This window comes from Lepisosteus oculatus, chromosome 23 (genome assembly GCF_040954835.1).
Source record: "Lepisosteus oculatus isolate fLepOcu1 chromosome 23, fLepOcu1.hap2, whole genome shotgun sequence".
Taxonomy (NCBI): domain Eukaryota; kingdom Metazoa; phylum Chordata; class Actinopteri; order Semionotiformes; family Lepisosteidae; genus Lepisosteus; species Lepisosteus oculatus.
This window is the reverse complement of record NC_090718.1, coordinates 12830318-12851641: the sequence shown is the minus strand read 5'-3', so window position 1 is coordinate 12851641 and position 21324 is coordinate 12830318. Positions and strand designations below refer to the sequence as shown.

Sequence of the window (21324 nt, the reverse complement as noted above, 5' to 3'; positions counted from 1 at the left end):
TTGTAACGGGTTATTTAAGAGTTTAAAACATTTAGGTCGTTAATTAATCCTTATCAGCTCGATTAATTATTTGGTTAAGTGACTGAGAGCTGGGCTGAAAGAAAGCTGAGAAGTCCAGGTTACAGTGATAAAAGACCCGAGACACGAAACTATGGTCCTGACTGGTTTTTGTCACGCGATCTCAGGGTACTAATCTCGCTAATCAATCTGGCCAAGTTCCTACTCAGCCCGGCCGCAGGTCCTCTCTTTACCAAACTTTACCAATGTGTCTACTGAAGATGCACAAGTGGATAGAAGCATGCATTTCTTCGGTTATTCTGTAAACGGAAAGCCTTCTGTTGATTTTCATTCATGCCCTAAGTTGACCAACTTCATGTAGCAAATTGAACTGATATGGTTTCTCAGCATAGTATGGGGTTTCCCTTTAGCTCTTCACAATTAGCCACAATTAGATTAAAACAGAAGGTTGCCATTCAGCCCATGTGCTCATTTGACTTCTAGTATCTAATTGATCTCATCCCATTACGTCTCCTGAAAGATCATCAATAATCCCCTTGGACAACCTGTCTGGGCAGTTAGTTCCACATATCCACCACCCTTTGAGTAAAAGCTCCCAGCTCCCAGCCTTAAATACATTTTAATTTCTTTAAAATGTCTTTTCGTGGCTCCAGTCCTCTGTATTACTGATCCCTTTGAATATCTTTGTTAGCCTGCCTGGACTCAAAATACTTAGGCTGCCTCAATCTCCTCTGCTCAAAACTGAAGAGATTCAACCTGTACAATATCTTTAGGTGCCATGGATAGCTGGCTTTCTAGAGGGTTTTTTTTTAATAAACTTTCTCCAGAATGTGCTTTTCATTGCGTGTCAATGAAAACAGAAAGCAAACTCATCATTTGAGGGTGGCCCAGTCCGATTAAGGTAAGGTACACACGGTGAAGGTACAGTCTAAACCATCATAACTTTATGCCCTTATTAACCACCCATATTTCTGCCTGAAGGGCAGTTATGTCATGTGAGCTGCCAACCCAGCTGGGTCATTTTCTTAATGTTTTGTCCTCTATACCTTCGACGACAGGTGCCGACCAGCAGTTATTTCTGCCAATGGGATCCATGCCAGTCACCAGCTACCATATTCCCTCTCTCGGAGCTGGGCTGTCTCCACGGAGTGGTGCTTGCTGGATCTCCTTTCCCAAGTCCTCTCAATACTGGATAATGGGAAAAAAATAACTTCCTGGGGCACACACCCAGAGGAGGTACAATGAAAAACTTCCAACGGATCTATCAAAGGACGAGTACAAATAAAGACACTCTTTTGAAAACTCCCAAAACATTTATTAAAACGTTTTGAAAACAAACTTTACAAAGTCATTTTATTTTTGTTACAAAATATATAAATTTTATTGTGAACTATTTCACTTAAATAAAACATTACAATTTAATTAGGAATCTTAAAAATCTTAAAAACAATGACAAGTGTTGTGAACTAGACGGACGGGTAGGATTCAAGTGAGACACGGGCTGCCCCTGCTGCAGGAGACAGGCCGCGCAGCGATCTGAACTGTGCAAATCTTGTTGATTGTTCTCGAGACAGGATGCATTTGTTTGACATTCAGAAAGCATTTTAAATAACTGCCATACAAACAAAAACTTTCAAGAGAACAGCACATTCACAAGATGCTAGTGAGAACTTGTGTTCAAGTATCCACATGTACAACCGGGAGCAATATTGTAAAAATTGCCTTGCAACAGAATAGTATGGGGAAAACACTGCCATTTCCAGGAATTTCAGCGGATACTAGACTATTTATATTACACTTTATTCACAAAACATTCAGATCTCAATCGTATTTTTCATGTAAACACCTCCTTACAAACTCCTTCTGCCCCCCCCCACCTCCCCCAACTCCCTATGTGTTTCCTTATGATAAACCGAACCAACCAGAAGCTGCACTCCCTTGCAGGTACAGGAGGTCTATCCTGATGCTCGGCCCAGCCCAGCCTGGCCAGAACACGAACTATCCGGCGGAAAGGAGGTGTGTAGGGAAAGTCCATCGGGTCCGTCGCAGACCACTTGAGAATTTCTTTTTCGGTTTTCCATTCACCTGAAAGTGCTCCCTCCAGACACTATACAATCAGAGCACAGCTAGGCCTCGGGGAGCCAGTTAAGCCCACCTGTGGTTGGAAGTGGAGTTGGCGTATCAGTACTTACAGGTCCTTCTCTCTTGACCACAGCTTTCCACAACAAGGCTCTTTTTCTGTACAAGGGACTATGCTATGTATGAGTAGCTGAATTAGAGTTCCTGTCCCTACAATGCACATTAAAGATCCCCAGGCATTTTTCATAAAAATGCTGAAGCACCTGCCTGACACACCCCTGCCTCGAACGGGTTAAAGCCTGCTCCCTGCGCAACTTCACTTGCCCCGAGGACAATTTCCAAATAAGGTTCCTACAAAATGTCCCACAACAAAACCAAACAATGATTTTAATTCAACCAAATCCCAATGCCAGTAATCTTTGCTCACACACTGCCTCGGATTTTCCCCCTTTTGGCTTTCATTTGACATTATCTTAAAAATGAACAGCTGCAGCATCACATCACCCCGCTTGGCACCTGTGAATCAGTTCATCTCAAGTCCACGTTGGGAATAATATAATGCAGTTAAACATTAAGGAAAATACACCTTTAAGTGCTGTGGGAACACAGAAAACACACAATGAGATGATACGCAGTTCCAACAGTCTGATTTCTTTGGAAATTGTGCTGTTATACAGGAAAAACAACAATTTAAAATAAGTATTCGACAAGGAAGCTAAGAACTATTCTTGTCAATTTTTGCGAGCTGAAAATAAAACAAGTACCTTCAGAATTTGTACATATTTGGCATTTCTGCATAAAACCAAGATTTAGTTGGAACTAAGCCCATATAGTGTAGAAACATGAAATAATAGATGACGCAGGTCAGAACCGTATGAGGGTTGTTAGAGGGTTCTGCTATTTACAGTTGTCAACACAAATCGGTTATATCTAGTGATAACCGTATCTGAATAACCCCACCTTCTTAATCATTCTATTTGTTTGCATCAACAGATAAGTGGCTCCGTGGTTGAATGATGTTTAGAAAATGGGTAATTACTTCAATCATAAGTTCTCACTTCTATTGTTGTAGGTGTCTTGATGAACCACAAAAAAAAAACTATAAAAAAGGCAGACAAAGGGCGCATTGACTCACACCCATGTGTCAGCACAATCAAGTAACACATTCAAAACATTTTCGTTGTGAATTAAATTAATCTGCTCGCAAAATTTCAATTTTCCCCAAATATTGGGATTTGAAATTCAAATAAATTTGTCCACAATGCCACAAAAATCTGATCATTCATGCTAAAGAATTTTATCAATAAATTCTGCCCCGTGGTTCTACTATAATGGCACTCTGATGGTTAAACACACGAGCACTCCAAGAGACTACCCTACCTTTCAGCCTCTTTAATTACTGGAGATTAGCTATAATTATCTAATAATACTATATAAAATGCATTGACAAGTCAAATACTTGGCAAATCAAAAACGAATGTCCTCATTCTTAATATGTTTGGGCCCTTACTAACATGGAGTCATTCCAGTAAGGCTCGGCATGTGAAAGACCCAGATGAAAAGCCTTCATGTGAAAGTTAGCAGAGCTGTCATCTCTTACTATACACTTTTGTAACATGCCTTCTGGGCCTATAGGGATCGGCTCCAAAACACTTAGAGTCGAGTCGAGTCTGTACTATTCCAGCTTTGGATCATCAAAACAGCTCATATTCAAGCTAACCCATCATAGCCCGATCCTTTCCAGGAAGAAAGGTATTCATGGACGTTTGGGTAGTCATTGGAATTTTGTTTCACCACAGATATCTGCCAAGCCCCGCAAAAAGAAGCAAGCATAAAAAACATGATTTATACAACATAGCCAGCACATTGAAAATAACAATTCCAAGGTAACCAGGGACGTTAACAGAAATTAAAGAAAACTTAAAATTTCTAGGGGAGATTTGTTACAAACCCTCCTTAATTTATAAAAGAAAATACCCAGTGATGAAAAACCACAGGGTCAGCCAGCTTCCATATAAAATGCCGCACAGGTCCTGTAGAAGAAAAGACAGCGCTCTGAGCGAGCCGGGCTCCCTGCCCCTGTCAGGAGTGCGGGTGTAGGTACGAGATCACCCCCAAGTCCTCGAGCTTCTTCAGAGCTTTCGCTTCACGCGTGAGATCGTGGTAGGAATTCTGCGGCCACAGAGGAAAACAGCCGTCCGAGGAAGAAGAAAAAAAAAGGGAAAAAAAAAAGTTCAGTTCAGTCAGCCATATTCGCTCACCCCAGTCCGGACACCTCCAGTAGCATGTAGCTTCCCGGTCAGTGCCAAACCCCCTGAGCTCCTTCTCCCCTCCACACACCCAGCTGTGTTTCAGGGCTTTGCCCTGCCAGCAGACACACAAGCTTTGGCGTCACCACTGCAGTTATAAGCCAGCTGGCAGAAACAGCAGGGAGATGGAGTTTGCAGCATGGTCACCTGGTCAGTAGTCATTTCGGTTCAGAGCATTCAACCTTAGTGATAAGACATTGTTAAAAACAGGGAAGACAGCTCTTTTTATATGACAATATGAAGGATTTTATTTTCGAACGCTATGCAGTTGGGCACGGCTGCGTTTGTGTTATATTGTTAAGGCTAACAATATAAAGAATTTAGAGACAATGGGCACTATCTAGCTACTGGCAACATTTGACGTTCTCTGGAGCTTCAGAGCAAGAAAGGAACTGAGGTTCTACACACTAATGAATCCTAATGGAAAAAATGGACTGACAACATTCAGAAATACCCACTGTTTTGTGCAATTTATGCAGTTATCAGGAATATGTTTGTCATACGTTTAAAACAATAGCTTGTACTAACAGATTAATAAACACAAATAAATCAGTGCATATACAGTATCCTTTAGGTCTTCATTAATGACCTGTGTTATTTACTTGCTTTAAGTCTGACAATTAAAATCTTGGGTTAACAGCTAAGAAACCCCACTCTTAAGTGATTACAACTATGATTAAAAACAAACATGTTTTGGTCAGCTGTAGTCAACCAGCTTCGATAAGCTTAAGTAGCTCTCACTCACCTTCATAGACTTCATAGTGTCATATCCATAGTAATGGATAGGATGCTTCTGCTCTGAAACCTTAGGATATCCAAACCCCGCGACATGAACTACATCGCAGTAATTAAGGGCCACATAAATGGCTAAAATCCCTGTGGTAGGTTGGGTTAATTTCTGTAGAAAGAGAGAGACAGAGACAGGCGTTTTTAAAATGTCATGATATATTCTAACACAAGGGGGCAGGGACTGCACATTTCAGAGTCTACATTCAGGGTCATTTCAGAGACTGGAAAAAGTTACATGGCTTCCAAAGAATCTTGACGATAAAATCGAGACAAACCTCTGTCCTTGTAAAGCACGTTTTATCTAACTGAAAAGATATGTACTGAGCTGCCTTCTCACAAGATGTGACGAAAAAAACTCATTAGTAGCTTTTTTTGTTCCCTTCAAGTTCTTTTCTTTGAAGAAGGCAAGGCTTACTGGCTGCATAAGAGCACGGAAAAATAATTTCCATATGATACACTAAATGAAAAAGTCAGACAGAGCAGCAGTGCTATACTTGGCAACCTACTCTTTACCTTCATTCCTCTTGATTCAGGCTATTTCCCAGCTATTTGAACATACTGTTGTGTTCCAGTCAGGTTTTACTAAACAAACAATTCATACAAAAAACAACCTTGACCATATGGCAAGTACTGACGAAACACTACGAATTCACTGTACCTTTTGGGTAATGTAGGGATGAAAACTACTGGCAAATGGCACTAATCACGAGCAAAAACAATCTGTGTTTAACCACCCGAGTGCAATACCAGGCGGGAGCTACAGTAGGTGGTTTAAAAACAGTGTGCTACGTCAGCCCACGGTGCTGGCAGGGCTGGATGGTTCTAAAAAAGAACCGCTAAGTAATATTTCCTGTCGAGACACTCCCAGGTTTTCTATAAAAGAACTGGTTTCCAATTTTTGCACATTAAGGGTCCCAGAAGCCCCAGAAGAAGAATGTTCTGCTTCCTCTACAGTATGTGTAACAGCAATGGCTGAAAAGGCTCTCGGAAATGCTCATTAGCTGATATACTAAATCCATGTGCAACTGCTTCACACGGATTTAAGGACAGATACAGGTGTGAGCACAGGGAGGGGAAGGGGATACTGTGGGCCTTCACAGGCATCAAACCAGCTTTTAATTTAGAAAGTGGAACAAAAAAAAGCACAACGCTGTTCCCCCTCCCAACCTCAGCTTGCTTTGCTCCGTGCGTTTCTTCAGCAGGCGGGTCACTCTGCTCGGAGCAGACATTATCTAAGCTAGCTGAGCGCTGCCAAGCTGGCACAGAGGGCCGTGGTAAAGGGCTGCCAACACAACAAAGCAGGTGGCCACTGCTCCTTGGGCGAGATGTTAGTGTGACCACTGTTTAAACGTTCAAGACTTTACAACTGGACTTTTTTAAATAAACAAGCTGCGCTTGACAATCACTGCATAATGGCATAGGAACGCCAGATCAGGATTGGCACAGCGCGTGGCTGGGCCCCACTCCTGATTTTCTACTGAGACCAAAGGAATTATTTTAGCAGCACGCCAATTACGTAATTTGTTTAATTATTTGTTGTTACTGAGTGAGACAAAACTGTTAAAATGTTGATTTTATTCTTTTTACTAGCTGAACACGGGTACCCTGAGGTGCTGATCTGTAAGCTATACAGCAGATCTCCTAGTTGGTATATGAATTTTGTAGATCTGTTCACACTTCAGATCCCTTTTGCCACTCATTGGGTTGCTATATTTGGAAGATCAATGTGAGAGTGTAGTGCACTTTGTGATGCTGCATGGGGGTGGCTCGCTCTTAGGGCCGTTGATCCACACTGTCAGCACGCCCACCACAGACTGCCAGGCAAATTTTTCACTCATCTCAGGGCTACTAGCACACCCATCTTCTGTAACACTATTAGAGGTCAGCAGTTAACAGACCCTCAAATCACTCTGTACTTCAAGTAGAGCGATGATCTTCCTGGCTGCACCTCTGCTTCCTGGACTTCACTCACTTAAACTTTATTCACAAAGTGTGAGTGGAACTCATATGGGCATGACGCACATCTCAGCAAACATCTCAGCAAACCACAGCTTTCAGAGTCCTGTTCCTTTGACACGTCTCCAGAACTTCTTTTAAAGTTTTGTGGTAGGATCCTAGATCTACATTGGGTTCTAGAAAAGACTCTTGGAAATGCTCATTAGCTGATATACTGAACTCCTGTGCACTTTCCAAAAAGAGTTCCTAGATCTCTATCTCACTATTCCCTCCAAGATGACTTCAATCCATTTTGCTTGCTAGCTTCCCAGATTACACTGCACCTGTAGCTGCCAGCCTTACTGAATAACCGGCTACATACAGAAAGCAAGCCTGCTGGCTCACAGCTATGGAAGAAGCACTCTCTGTCCTGTCAGCTCTCTTCTGTCTCTCTCTCTCTGCAGGAAGGCAGGCCCTGCCACTGCAGGGCTGCTCACACCTGTCACTCTCCAAGTCACTGACTGGAGACAGCTACAGGCCCTTAAAGACACAAGCTTCTCCATGAGAAGGTCCACCTCTCACCATTCCATTCTCTAGCCTTACATTACCTCTCCCTTGGACATAGATTGAGGAGAAGTTGGGCCCTTGCAATGCATATCTTAGGTGGCATTAAACTCTGTCCCCCTGGGACAAAGCTTAGGGTGAAATTATCAGCCACACAATCAACATCTCGGGTGGCATCACATGTGCAAGGGGACTTGCTTTGGTCTTCTAGTATGCAAAGGCTCACTTTTGCATGCGTAACAAAAGAGAAAAAAAAGATATTTGAAGAGAGAAATAGAACAGAGATAAGATAGGAATTAACTGCAAAAGAACAAAGGCTCTGTCTTTTTATATGGAGTAATTCATATCTGCATTCCCATTACTAAAATAAAAATCAAGCAGCACAGCAAAAGACAGTAAAAGAGAGTTATGATGAGCAGCACCAGAAACGTAAAACCCTTATCTAAATTAACACAGACTGTACCTTTAGGCAAGGCTAAATCTGAGCCTGCTGATAGCCAGATTCATTACAGTGAAAAACTGCCAAGTAAAGGGCTTGCTTACAGCTCAACAGAAACTCGACAGCATCTTGCTTCAATAAAAGCTAATGGTGCAGCTGTGCCTGCAAGAAGACTCTCCTGCATCCTTCAATACTACAACTTGCTGTTAAACATAAAGCATAATGCAACTCTTGTGCATCTCAAAGCTATGTCCTACTAAGTTGTGACAAGTATCCTTATGCTTAGGTGGGCAAACTGACCCCATTCCAGACAAATGCAAACTGTAAAATATAGCTAACAGTCTCTAAAATGACAACTTACACAGAATACTCCGGATAAAGCTCTGTGGAAATATTACTCCAGTGTTCAGGACCCTTCACCTGTTGCCAGCAACTTTTCAAAACAATTTCAAAGTAGCTACAAAGGGGTCTCTGTCCGAAATTGACTTTGGAAGTTCTTTGTTTTTAAAAACAACTGGATTTTTTCCATGTTCCTAATCATTATTTAGGATCACAAATTCCAGATCTGAGGTTTCTTTGAATCAAGACATTCTCTCTAGGTCAGATGTGGCTGAAGCCTTTGGCTGCTCAGCTCAGCTTGCCTGAGGAACTCCCTTCCTAATCTACATCAGGAGCCTCGAACGTCTTGATTCTTGACAGCCGCCTTTTATAACATAAGCCAATGTATCCGGTGTATTTTTACCAATGAGATTGTAGAATGCATCGCAATAGTGCTGTAGAAAACTGAAATGGTAGTGTAATATCCAAAGAGCCCAATGGTTCTCTCTCCTTCAGTACACTATGCCTGCAGACCCAGTCTGTGGTCCTGCGGGTGCAGTATGTTCTGCTGTGCTGGTCTCGTTCACTCACCTCGCGGCTCTTTGGGTTGACGTTCACCGTGAGGTTAAGCAGCCTGGTTTCTGTTTCGTGCAGGAAGAAAGGGTCCAGGATGCGGATCTGGCTGGTTTTGGCCTGCCAGATCTGAGGAGGGGGCTTCCAGAATCCCTTTCTTACCTTACAAGGAAGAGGAGGGGTTGATTAGGGATCTTGATTCTTGACACTGAGGGAAAGCAGCATGATCCTTCAACCAAATCTGGTTTATGAGCCTGCCTGTGCTAACTGATGGAGTTCTGAGGACAAATTGAGCGTTTACATATTCCCTTTTCTCTGTGGGTGCTCAAGACCCAGGATCAATCACTCCACATGTTGTCAGGAACTCGTATTCTCTACAAACTTGGTGCCAGAATTAGTTTCCTTGGAAATCCCTTTGTTTTGTCCTTTAAAACAAAAACAGTGTCAACGATCCCTTCAGCTGTTACAGAGTGTGGCTTTATGATTTTATGTTATTTTGTTATTAACTTTCTATTGAGAAATGGGAGAAAGCCATGGCTTCAAGCATAAATGACCAGCAGCCAAGAGGAAGGTCTGAGATTTGTGTGGTTTGTATACCTGGGTTGCCCATAACTAAATAAAGTACTTTTTTGTCTTTCTTTCATCACAATGGATTTTAAAAAACATAATATAAATATAAAGAGAAAAATGAATCCTAACAATATCATGGTGCTTAGAAACGTTGTTCCTTTGATGGAATAAACAATAAAGGGATCTATTTACTGTCATTTGAGTCTGCTCTGAATCTTCTCTGTTCACTTTCTAATCAAGGACTCTGGGATGTGTTACTTTAGAGAATGGTTGAGTAAAAAGGACATGTGTCGCAATATAGAGTGAGGAGTGCAGATGTGACTAGAATCTGTTCCGATATAGACAGAGTGAAGGCTGGAATTACACAATACTGTGAAGGAGACTCGCTGTCTCTTCACATTTACATAAGCAAAGGATACTCACCCTCTTCTCATCGTACAGGATCTCCTTCATCCAGCGCAGATCCTGCTGCTTGAAAGGCACTAAGACCATAACAGTGTCAGGGTCATTATGAATGTAGGGGTTCACCGAGGCCGACTCTGGGTAGAAGAATCTCATGGTGGTCTTGTTGCCCACATCTGCCTCATAGCCCCTCACCGGGGCGTCGTTTACTCTGGACAAGCAGAAAGCAGAATTTAACTTCACAGGCACAGCACTATGGTTGAAACCTGGCTTCTTTACACTGATTTTTAATATTAAAAGTTTTTATGCACCTGAATAAACGTCAAGACAGGTAACGTAGCAGTTCTTCAGTTCTGTGACGTTTACTTTTCCCAAGCAAACGGCAAAAAAAACAAACAACAACAACACTCGAACTCCACAATTAAGTTTTAATGCAAGGCTTCGGTATATCCAAGAATATGGGCTTTGTACCTTTTGTTGCGTATCCAGTTACGTTAAACCTGTCGCCAAGGAATTGAGTTTTAAGTGACAGTGTAACTAACACCATCAACAGACCAAAAAAAAAGCAGAATCAAGATAAGGAACTAATCCACTTGGCCCTGAATTGAAGTACAAATAATTGTCCCAAAATTCAAAGGCAACTACTGGTACCTAAACAAGGAGTTAAGCCAGGAGACCAATATTTTTCAGGAGAAAAATATCCCCTTTTGCAGGCAGCCCCAATCAAATGATTCATTGATGACAGAAAACCCACAACAGTCATGAGGTTTAAGGAAGGAAAGTACACATGAATGATGCAGTACTTTTATAGCTGTGAAGTGAATGAGGAAATTACTGTAAATAACAGGACAGGGGCAACGCTCACCGGCCAAAAGGTTTTTACAAAAACAAGTAGTCATACCGACACCAAGCTGCTGAGGCAAATACTGCTTTGCACATTATAATATGGCAAATGCAAATTTCACTTAGAGGGATGAGAATGATTACAGAGTAAGGTTAAATGTACTGTCTGCTGTTTAAACAAATACAATATAATGTACTGCTGAGCTTTAGCCAACAAGGAAATCGAATTCTAATGAAAACCTTAATGGAACCTTTGACTTAAATAAAAAACAATGTGACCTACTATAGTTCAGCTTCTCAACATGCAAATAAGGGCCACCTGACTTCTCTCAAATTTAAGATCCCTTGCTAAATGATTTTGAACAATTCATTTTTGTGCTGAATTCTTACTAGAAGGAGAGTATGCGGGTGGTTTTGGTGCTGGCACGTACGGTACAGCATTAGCTGTAACATGCTTTCTTACCTTGCAGTGAACATTCTCAACAAACCAATAAAACAAACTAAAAATAAGGAACAAGTAATAGGTTAATTTGTCTCCCTCACACCTGAAGAAGGCTCCACGGCCGAAACGTTGTGATCTCTTTCTTCTTTTTTTCAGCATGGAGTAAACCTATTATTTGTTCCTTTGCAGCCTACGCATGCTGACGCAGCTCCCCCGACCTGAACTACTACAAACTAAATATAAGGTATTTTGCAGGGCTTCAATAAGTATCTGTGCACAAGGTGCATAAGAGGTCATCAGGGGTGTTTGATACATACAGTACACTCACACTTAAGAAATGACAAAACAGTAGTTTGGTTAGTTTTGCTATCTGAAGTTTCGTGGTTTTCAAACGGTATTATTCAAATACCTTTGACCATATTTCCAATATGATTTTGTGCATTTGGCAAGGAGTGGCGAGTCTACTCTGTAGCTATTCACACCATATCCACCAAAGTCTGTCAAGAGCAAACTTTAAATGAACCCTAACCCAATGGCAGAAGGTCTCGAGAGGAGAAGAAAAAGAAAAATGTACTGAGGGGAAATTCTTTAAGGCCTGCTGGGAACAGGTTGACGGGCTGATAAGGAGGTTTGTTGGCTTGGCATAATTACAAGCGGGCACAAGGAAAACGACGCACAGGTAATTCTTACCTGATTACGACATCGTACTTGTTGATGGTCCCTCCTAGAGAGGTGTTTTTTATCGAGAACCCATTTCCAACAACAACGCACCTTCTGCAGTCCAAGCTGAGGAGACACCAACAAAACAGCTTCTTCAGGATGTTCGGATTGTGTTCCAGATAAGACCCAACACCTCTCCTCTATTTATTGATTTTTTCCTACAAGCCCATATTAATCTTTTCGCCCCTTGTGTTTCTGAATTTCAGCGGTTTTAATTAATGCCCCTCCCCCCCCCCCACACACACACCCCTTTTCAGTCTTCACTTTTTCTGTCCCAGTCTGACATTTCCCCTTCAAACCTCGTCTTAACTGTCATTGTGAAACACTAATGCTGCCTTTTAGTCTCTGTTGACAAACACATTTTCTTTCAGGATGTGACATTACACATTGGAAACCCACTGTATACACAAGACTGGTTAATTAATAACTGTACCAAGAAGTTCTTGCGACGTTTCCACAAACTAACTTAACGCAAATCTCTTCATTTCACTTACCTTTCAATACTTTGTGGCATTTCATAACTGGCTATGACAGCTAAAACCTTCAGAAGGAGCAGTTCTGGGGGAAAAAAAAGAATATTTTACTGTTCTATCAATGGATATGAATATCAATGTAAAATCCCATAGCTGTGCTGTGAAAAATTCAAGGCTACTTACTGTAAGTGTCCACTAACGTTTATTTGCATGCTGCAGTAGACCTAGAAGCCGATGTCTGCCAAGTTTACTTACTGCAGTTCTTTAAAGCATGGGTTCCCTCTAATCATCAATTATATAATTTAGGAGTTCACTGTAGCAAAACAATGCAATTAAGAAGACGGGGGGGGGGGGGGCACAGGATGAGTAGCCATGGGATAAGGCATTCCAACTTAAGAGTGTGGAGCAGCGGCTGGGGCTGTGGGCTTGAAGGCCAAAGGTTGTGGGTTCAAATCTCAGCTGAGAATGCACTGTTATACCCTGGGGCGGAATATTTCACTCCGACTGGGTCAATAAAACGCCCAGCCGTATACGTGAACAAAAACTTGAATCTGTCGCTGCTTCATTTGGCTGATGGTTTCATTCACAACAAACATTCTTAATTTAAAATGCCATTTTAATTTTGCCGATGAGAGAAATGATGAGCACCATGACACGTGACGTGACACAATGCGACGACACTGCAGAGGAAGAAACTGAGTTTGCGGTTTTACAGCTGAGTTTGCAGCGTAAATAGAGCCATCCAGTCTTTAAGAGATCAGACCAATTCGACCCAAGGAAGGGGAGAAACCAGTGAGGAGCCTTTGTCAGGGACGCCCCATAGAGCGGCTTCCTTTAAATCCTTGGGAATGAACACGCTTGTGCTCCTACAGGAGACATGGGAGCACCAGGATGTTGAGACCGACAGCAAAGGAAGAGGAAGGTCCAAGCCCAGAGAACAGAGCAGCAGGAAACACACAAAGGGGATTCGTTGAAGGTTGTGTGTGTACAGAAATAAACAGGAGCCGCACAAATGTTAATGCAATCCCCAGAAACAGTGGACTGAGCACAGACCACTTCACTTTTCAAGGGCTCACAGCCATCAGAAGGACTTGTTCCCAGTGCCTAGATATGGTCATGCATTAGTGAGAAGCCCTAAAAACATTGAAACTTACCACTCCCTTTAATGCCATAAGGTAATGGCAGACTTGCCGAAACATTTTTCCAGAAGAAATCTTCCAGATTCAGGAACAATTTGTTTTTCCTGGTGATGCTGCAGGACACATGTGGAGATACAAGAAAAATAAATGCAGATCCTTCCAGTAATCCTGTCACCACGTGTTTTATCTAATGCTGGAGCTGGAAGTTCTCAAAAGCCCTCACTTACAGTACATGCGCTGTCAGATGAGAAGGTCTCGGGCTTCTGCCACGTTTATAGTAACATTTAAAAAAAAACATTCCCACGAGCCAGCCGCATTGTAGGAACCAAAAATCAGTGTATGGCCGATTTTTAAAAAAATCTACTACCACCACCTGAACAAATCGAAGTGTGTTTTGTTTGCCTTTTTTACGACAGAAAGGAAGCAAAAGGTGTGAAACAACCATTTAGCCTAATAAGGAGAAACGGTCGTGTCTTTGAATACAAGGAACATGAGCGACCAGCCAAATTCAAACAACTCAAAGGACACCCCAAAGACAGACCCATGAAATGATTCAAATGATCTGTAAAAAAAAAAAAGACTTCGATCTGAAATACACAGTCTGGCACCTGTTCTCTATGAAAACAACTTAAACAGAACTTCCCCCCTATCCCTAAAACAATAAAAAGTTACACCGCAGCACAGTTCCTGGACCCATTTAAAAATAAACATACTGTACCTTCCGCAAACCACAACCCATGGACAAATATACACTACTGACATTAGTATACTAATAGAATTGCACTAATACTACATAATTCCAGAATATTGACATAATGATCTGTGTAGTACTAAAACTTAAAGGTTGCAGTCTGGCTTAGGAAAAGGATGGATAAAAGTGTTGTCTTTGCTTAATTGAAATGTGTCTACATTTCCCAAGAGCTCTTTCCCCAATGTGATTTGAGTTTGTCTCAAGTTTCATTTCTTGCAGTACAGGTCACAGGTTTCCTCCCAGGAGGATAGTATGTTGCACAACAGGAAACTAAGTCCAAAACGTCTGAAGTCCTTAGGTTTTCTTTAAACTAAAGATTTCAAGGACTGTATTTAGTTATTAAATGGTATTGTACAGTACAGACATCTTCCAAGACGTTTTGTATCTGGTCATTGGGAAAAAAAGCGCATTTCATTGAAGGTACAGTTACTCCTCCATTGTCTAAGTGCTATTTCCAATTCAGTGTCCCAGTCGAACTGCAGCCTGTCCCAGCAAGCAATGGGTGGAAGGAGGGATACACCTTGGACAGGATGCCAGTTCATCTCGGAGCACAAACGGATACCAGCACGCGCTCAGAGCAGGGCCCATTTTCCCCAGCAGGCAATGAACCTACCAGGATGTTTTTGGACTGAGAGGAGAAACAGGAATACCTGGACAAAAGCCACACAAACACAGAGACTAAAGGGATTAAAAACTCCACGCAGACAGCACCCCAGGCCCAGAATCAAACCCAGTGACCCAGCACTGTCAAGTAGCAATGCTAATAGCTGAGCTACGTTGCCTCCCCAGGTGCAGTTAGCTGTTCTAGGATTTGCTGAATCTTAGAAAGAGGCTTGCTCAATCTCTCCAGTTAATCCATCAATTAAGAAACTCAGAACGCAAACAAAAACAGCACTCCAGGTCATTAAAAATCCGAAGACACTGCTCACAGAGGGGAGTTCCCTCGGATATCCTGACTAATTTCCACTCCAGGAAATTCCACAATCTGCCCTTTCTTGCAATTTTTCCAATTGCTGTGTATGTAGTGGAACCTACTGGCACAGAAGGGCTTTCGGGTTTAAGTTCCCATACAAAGACTTTCACTTGCCACATTTGCAGTGTTAGTAAAAGACTACAAAAATATTTCCTTCATCTCGCTGACAAGACGCGTTTGCAGGAAAGGCTGACAAACTCTTAGATGAACACAAGATCTCCGGCTGGCAGAATGCTTATATAATCTGCTGGTTCAGATGCCTGAGGGCCAGTGTGCTGTACTGTTTTATTTCAACTACGCTCTTAAACGAGCAAAGGCTGCTGGTTACCGGTTTAACTGGACGAGTGTAACAGAAACTTCCAGTGCTTCAGACCTGAAAATCCACCGACACACCAGCACCAGTATTGAACTGCCCTTTGCCCTAGTTCATTCCCTTCCCTCTCCCTGTTGCAACATTGTACAGTCTCCCACAGGATCCCATATATTACACATTTGCACAACCAAATGCATTTCTTAATAATCAATCATTATAATCAATATCGGAAAGATCTCAGTGTGCTTCAAATATCCCTGCTGGACTCATCTTTGGGGACACTTGATGAACACTTTTCTAAAAACAAATTTAAAGAAATTATTAAATATGTCTTCTTGATTTACTAGGATGGGGAAAATGCACTTTCTGTATGGAAGCTGCTGTGTGGTCATTTGCATGGTATGATGCTATTTGTCTGCGCAACTGTATCAATATATACATATTTATACATATATGTTTTGTGTGTACAAAATTTAAATAAAATGAAAAATGTACTTATCTGGCACCCATACAATATGTGAGATTTAGACAGAATAGTTTTAGACTTTTATCTATGCAAGATATTTCATCGTTTGTTCTTTCTAGGGGTCTATGCATCCACAGATCTTAAGGGCTTGAGACAGAATGCAATGGTAATACAGTACAAACAGATATTAAATTTAAAAATGTCTACCAAAAAATTCTTCAAGTCATTCACTCCTTTAAATTGGGTTTAAGGTAAATTACTTACTTTAATCCCAGACTCTCGTACTTCTTTGACGTGTACCAACTTTCACACAGTGGTCTGCTGGGGATGGTAGCTTTGCTGCTTCAACCATAACAGAGAAAAGAGCAATGATAACCATACATGTTGAAAAGACAAGAGACTGCCAGCAAATTCTACAATGATAAGGCCAATCTTTTAACATGGACAGCAGCTAACCTCACACAGACAGACACAGAGAAAACTTTCAAGCTAAAGTAACCATTTTCCACTAAACCCAAGATATCACTTCAAATTGAAAATCAATACCAGCACTGGCAGGGAATAACAGTTTTAAAATGTCCCCGGACACCAGCCCTGACACCAGGCCTATGGCGAGAGAGCCATATTTTGGAAAAAAGGCGCAGAACAACTTTACCTGTGCATGTACACTTGAGTGCAGCAGTACGAAATGAAGAGCAGTACTAATGGTATCAGCCTGATGAACCATGCTGTGTAGAAACAGAAGAAAAATCACTTTTAATCACAGACATTTTTTTAAATACAGGTATATGCATGTTTACAATTTTATTATAATTGAAAAAGACTACTCAAACTCCAAATCAAAAACTAGAAGCCCAAAACAATATGTACAGTATACTGTACATGTAGATAATTATAACAAAGATTGTGCTTTCATTTTAAAAGGCACCATTTTTTCACATTGCCGCATTTTCTACATGCTTTAACCCATGAAGAGTGCTCTTTCCCTTTCCCACACTGACAATACAGTGGATATCAAAAGTCTACACACCCTTACTGAGATTTCAGCGTTTTTGTTGATGTAAAGGCTGAAATCACGTCAGCCCTTTTTTCACACTGAATCAGATTTTATAACCAACAATATTTAAGTAAAAAACAGATTTTTCGTGAAAAATAATTAAAAATAGAAAACGTTCAATGCCTTTGTTGCTATCACAAGACTTGGAACCTTCCAAGAGCTTAAAGGGGAACTGCAACATTATTCTAAATTCGGTATTTCAAACTTCAATGTAGGTACATGTAAGGTGCAAAACCTCCAATTTTACATCACAAAACAGAGAAAATTTCCAGGTATGCGTATTGCATATTGCCATCATTACCTGTGATTCAGAACGCGGCAACAAAACTTCTGGTGACATGAGGTGGCACCATTACAGTGCTTTGTAAATAAGCAGGTATGTGAACACAACTCTTTTAAGCCAATTGAAATACTCTTCTTAGTTGTAGAGCCATATTCAATGCACATCTTAGGTCTATACTTAGGTCTTAATCATAGTTATGATCTTAAACTGTGAAGATTGTTTGGTATTTTTCTATCAATCACTGATGTCACCCTCTCATTGCGCTCTCTATTCGTCAGTTGCTTTGGCAATAGTGGTAGGAAAAGTTCTGGTTTAGTATCTAAAATAAAAATGTATTTCATATTATGAACTATGAAATAATCAGGGTTCCTAAACATGTAAAACGCCAAATCAGAAATAAATTCAACACATGTGCCTTTCTAAACAGCCAATATTTGAAAACGAATTTCTGTTGCAAAAAAGCGAATGCTTCAGACAAAGTGAACTATGCTACTGTATTAATTCATTTAAAGTATAATGTTATTAAACCAATGCATGAAAGGCAATATGTTTTTAAATAATTTAAGCAGACTGCCAATTTGAATGAGTGCAACTGAATTGAATTCAAAATAACTGACTTTCAGATGGTTTGCTGACAAATACGATTTGTTACCTTGTTAACTCTGAATGCAGATCACGTTGGAACATTTCTGTGGAGAACTGTCTGCTGCACAACCAGTACTTATTCGCTTGTACATCACGCTGAATCTCGTTAAGGAACAGCATCAGTGCCTGTGTTTATTACCCATCTCTTGGCCTAAAAAGGATTAATGATGTTTGTAGACCAGGTTTCCATTTTTTGTTTGCAGGTACTAGTGAGCAGGAAGGGCTGCTTTACATCACAACTCTGGCAATCTCTCTCTCTCGCCCGTGGTGAGATCAGAGGTTTGCGACAGTGCCAACCATACAGAACTTTCTAAAAATTAATGATAATCTGAAACTTGTAAAAGTTTGCTCTACCATCAATTAATTACTGAGATTTCATACCTAGTCTGAGAAATTGGGACTGCAGTTCCCCTTAAGTACCCAATTGATCCTTAATTACTTCAACTGGGTTTCTCCTGATAGTTTTGATTTTTGAGGATTAATTGAAGAAAAGACTGGCATTTCGATGAAAGCCCCCTATTTTTCAAGTTTGACTTTACCATGGTTTAACTATATGTTTTTTATGATCTGCCAGTTTTTAAAAAGGAGTCTAATCTGACTTGCTGGTTCGGTCAAAGCAACCTGGGTTTCTTTTTCAAAAACCCCTTTGCACCTTTTTAGAAAATAACTCCACTATTGCAAAGGAACATTTGAACAAACACAAACCACAAACACTGCTGAAGGCTGTAACATTTTTTTTTGTTTCACAATATTTGCACAAAGTATTCAGAGGGACTAAAATTATTTCAGCCAAACAGTCTTTTCCGTTCTCCAACTGTACTAAATAAACACAGTGATACTATTTACAGACCACTAAGTCTGCCAACAGGCATTCAGGATCAAAGTTATGTACAAATCAAATCGAAAAATGTTGCAACCATTCACATGAAAGAACAAAATGAATTAATTCTACATAGTAAGATTTGCATTTTGGGAACCACTTTGGAAAATGCAAAATTTGTAAACGTCTTTGTGACATTTGGCATTTTGTTTATTAATTTCAGGCATGGATCTGCACTCCACTCAGACTATGTTCAAAGACAAAAACATCAATGTTTCATTTTTAAACATTAACAGTACAAGACCACAAAGTAAAGCATTAAAGGGAAGTATTAAAATGTTTAAATGTCAGGGACAGTCCTCTGGCTCGAGTTGATCACGATGAGCTGCATTGGAACTTTAGTCTGTAACTTAAAAAGTGAAATAACCATCAAGCCCATTCACTTGCAGACGAGAACACTACCTACATTAAAACTTTTACGTCATATTCCAGGTTGAGTTTATAAAAGGGATTTTCAACATTTTATTAAATGCAATACATTATGGAAGTATATCTACATTTAAATAATAACCATCCTCTTTTGAAGATTAATTGAAATTTAGTAACAAAGCCCTAGTCCTGGCCATAGCCTGAAACACACACATCCATTAGGTGCATCTCGTAACTGTTTATAACATCACTAATAATAAGGTGATAATAGATTTTTCGTAGACAGTAACGGTGCTGGTCACGAGAATATGAGGTGTGACTGACATTTCTGACACTGGGCTGCATGATCACTATGCAAGGGAAGATATTAAGTCTCTGGAAATACCTTAGGACAAACTTACTGAAGATCATGAAGCAAAAGTCACATTGCTGCAAGGGGGTCATCATGCAACATCACATGATCTGCAAGAATCTACAACTTGCGATGGTACTGCACAATGGAGGTCAGCTGAAGCGAAGGAATTAAAAATGAAACAATGCAGCCTATTCATACTAAACAGAATCACAGTAAAAAGTCCCAGGACACAGTATACTAGAACATACTTTTGGAAAAAAAAAACATGCACTGGCTTAGCCCACGTTCTGCAAAAAAAAATGCTGTGCATGCAAACCAGTAACTAGATATACTGTAACTAGTTGCAGGTGTCTGTGCAAATTGGCCAGTTTACATGCCACGTATTTTTCAGACTGAAGCATTCCGACATTCGACGTTTCTGTGCAATGAGCCACTTGCTCGGTTGTAGCGCTTGTGTTGTATTACAGCAATGGGTCACCTGGTTAACGTAATGGTCCCATGTACTGGTCTGTACATGTATAACAACTAGATTGCATTAACATTTCCTAAGATGCCATGTAAAATAGAAATATGTTACCTTTCATTGAGCTCGGCGTGTTGTTGTTACCTTAAAAAAGTCTGGGAGACGAAGAGGTGCACTTACAGCCACCCGGACATACTGTATGCATTATTTTGAGTTATTATTTTTGCGGCATTAGTAATGTGCTAAAATGTTACAATAACTGTGGCCAGTACCAAGTAAAGTTGTTCATTGTAACAATTACTATAAAAATGTTCCTGCATATTATTATATTATACAGTACATTGTTGGAATCTGCAACAATAAACAGTACAACTGTGCTCGTGTGTCCCCCAACAGGGGAATCTGGACACCATTAACTGCACACTGGAAGATTATTTATCTTTTATTTAAATCCTGAGATAAACTTAAGGAGGCTACAAAGGGGTTTCATAGTTAAAATCAATTATTTCACGCAAAGCTTTCATTTCAGCTTCTGACATGTTCTTTAACTGTGCACTCTACCACTGAGCTATATCCCCAATTATCAGACGACTACAAGCACCACAAACTCATTTTTCTCTTTTGTACTCGCTACAGCTTCAGAAAAACCCTCGACAGCAACATGGAGAGGATAAGGGACTTTTTAGAAAAGAGGAGTCCCTACCAAATTTATTGTGTCATACAAATGACAAAGTCCAGGTGTCTGTGTAGTAGAAGTCTCTTTATTTCATATGCATATGGAAGAACAGCTAGCGACCACCGAACTAAAAAATAAGCAACTAAAGACGGTCTTTCATACCGTGAAACAAACAGGTTCTACATATCTACATACATGTAGGTTCTACAGCTACAACATATTCTGAACGAATGATAAGACAATAACACATCCCTATATGGTTATTAATCATATCTAAGTTGCAGACTAGACAAAAGTTCTGGGCACACAGCCATCTTATCTCATATATGCCCACTTATCCTACTGACCAAGGACAGGCAGCACATTTATAAATTGGGGTGCAAAGCCAACTACAAAGCACTAGAAAATTGATATTATTATCTCACTTCCCAGGTGTCTCCTTCATCTCTTTATCTCCAACAACCATTTTAATTCAAAGGA

The 21324-nt window shown here is 40.5% G+C and overlaps 1 protein-coding gene across 6 annotated transcripts in view; it reads right to left on the bottom strand.

Moving 5' to 3' along the window:
- Positions 1-1311: 1311 nt before the first annotated feature.
- Positions 1312-21324, bottom strand: part of st3gal4 (ST3 beta-galactoside alpha-2,3-sialyltransferase 4) — a 34913-nt gene continuing 14900 nt past the window's right edge. For 3 of the 6 annotated variants that reach the window (XM_069183126.1, XM_069183122.1, XM_069183127.1), the window contains exons 3-11: positions 16772-16844; positions 16381-16458; positions 13629-13726; positions 12496-12559; positions 11972-12067; positions 10018-10207; positions 9043-9186; positions 5152-5304; positions 1312-4269 (exon numbers count right to left, since the gene is read on the bottom strand). In XM_069183126.1, coding sequence (XP_069039227.1) covers positions 4180-4269; positions 5152-5304; positions 9043-9186; positions 10018-10207; positions 11972-12067; positions 12496-12559; positions 13629-13726; positions 16381-16458; positions 16772-16844 — 986 coding nt within the window. In that variant the 3' untranslated portion in view covers positions 1312-4179. Of the gene's footprint in view, positions 4270-5151; positions 5305-9042; positions 9187-10017; positions 10208-11971; positions 12068-12495; positions 12560-13628; positions 13727-16380; positions 16459-16771; positions 16845-19751; positions 19918-21324 lie in introns of those variants that run through there. The other 3 variants (XM_069183124.1, XM_069183125.1, XM_069183123.1) reach the window with 3 other exon arrangements.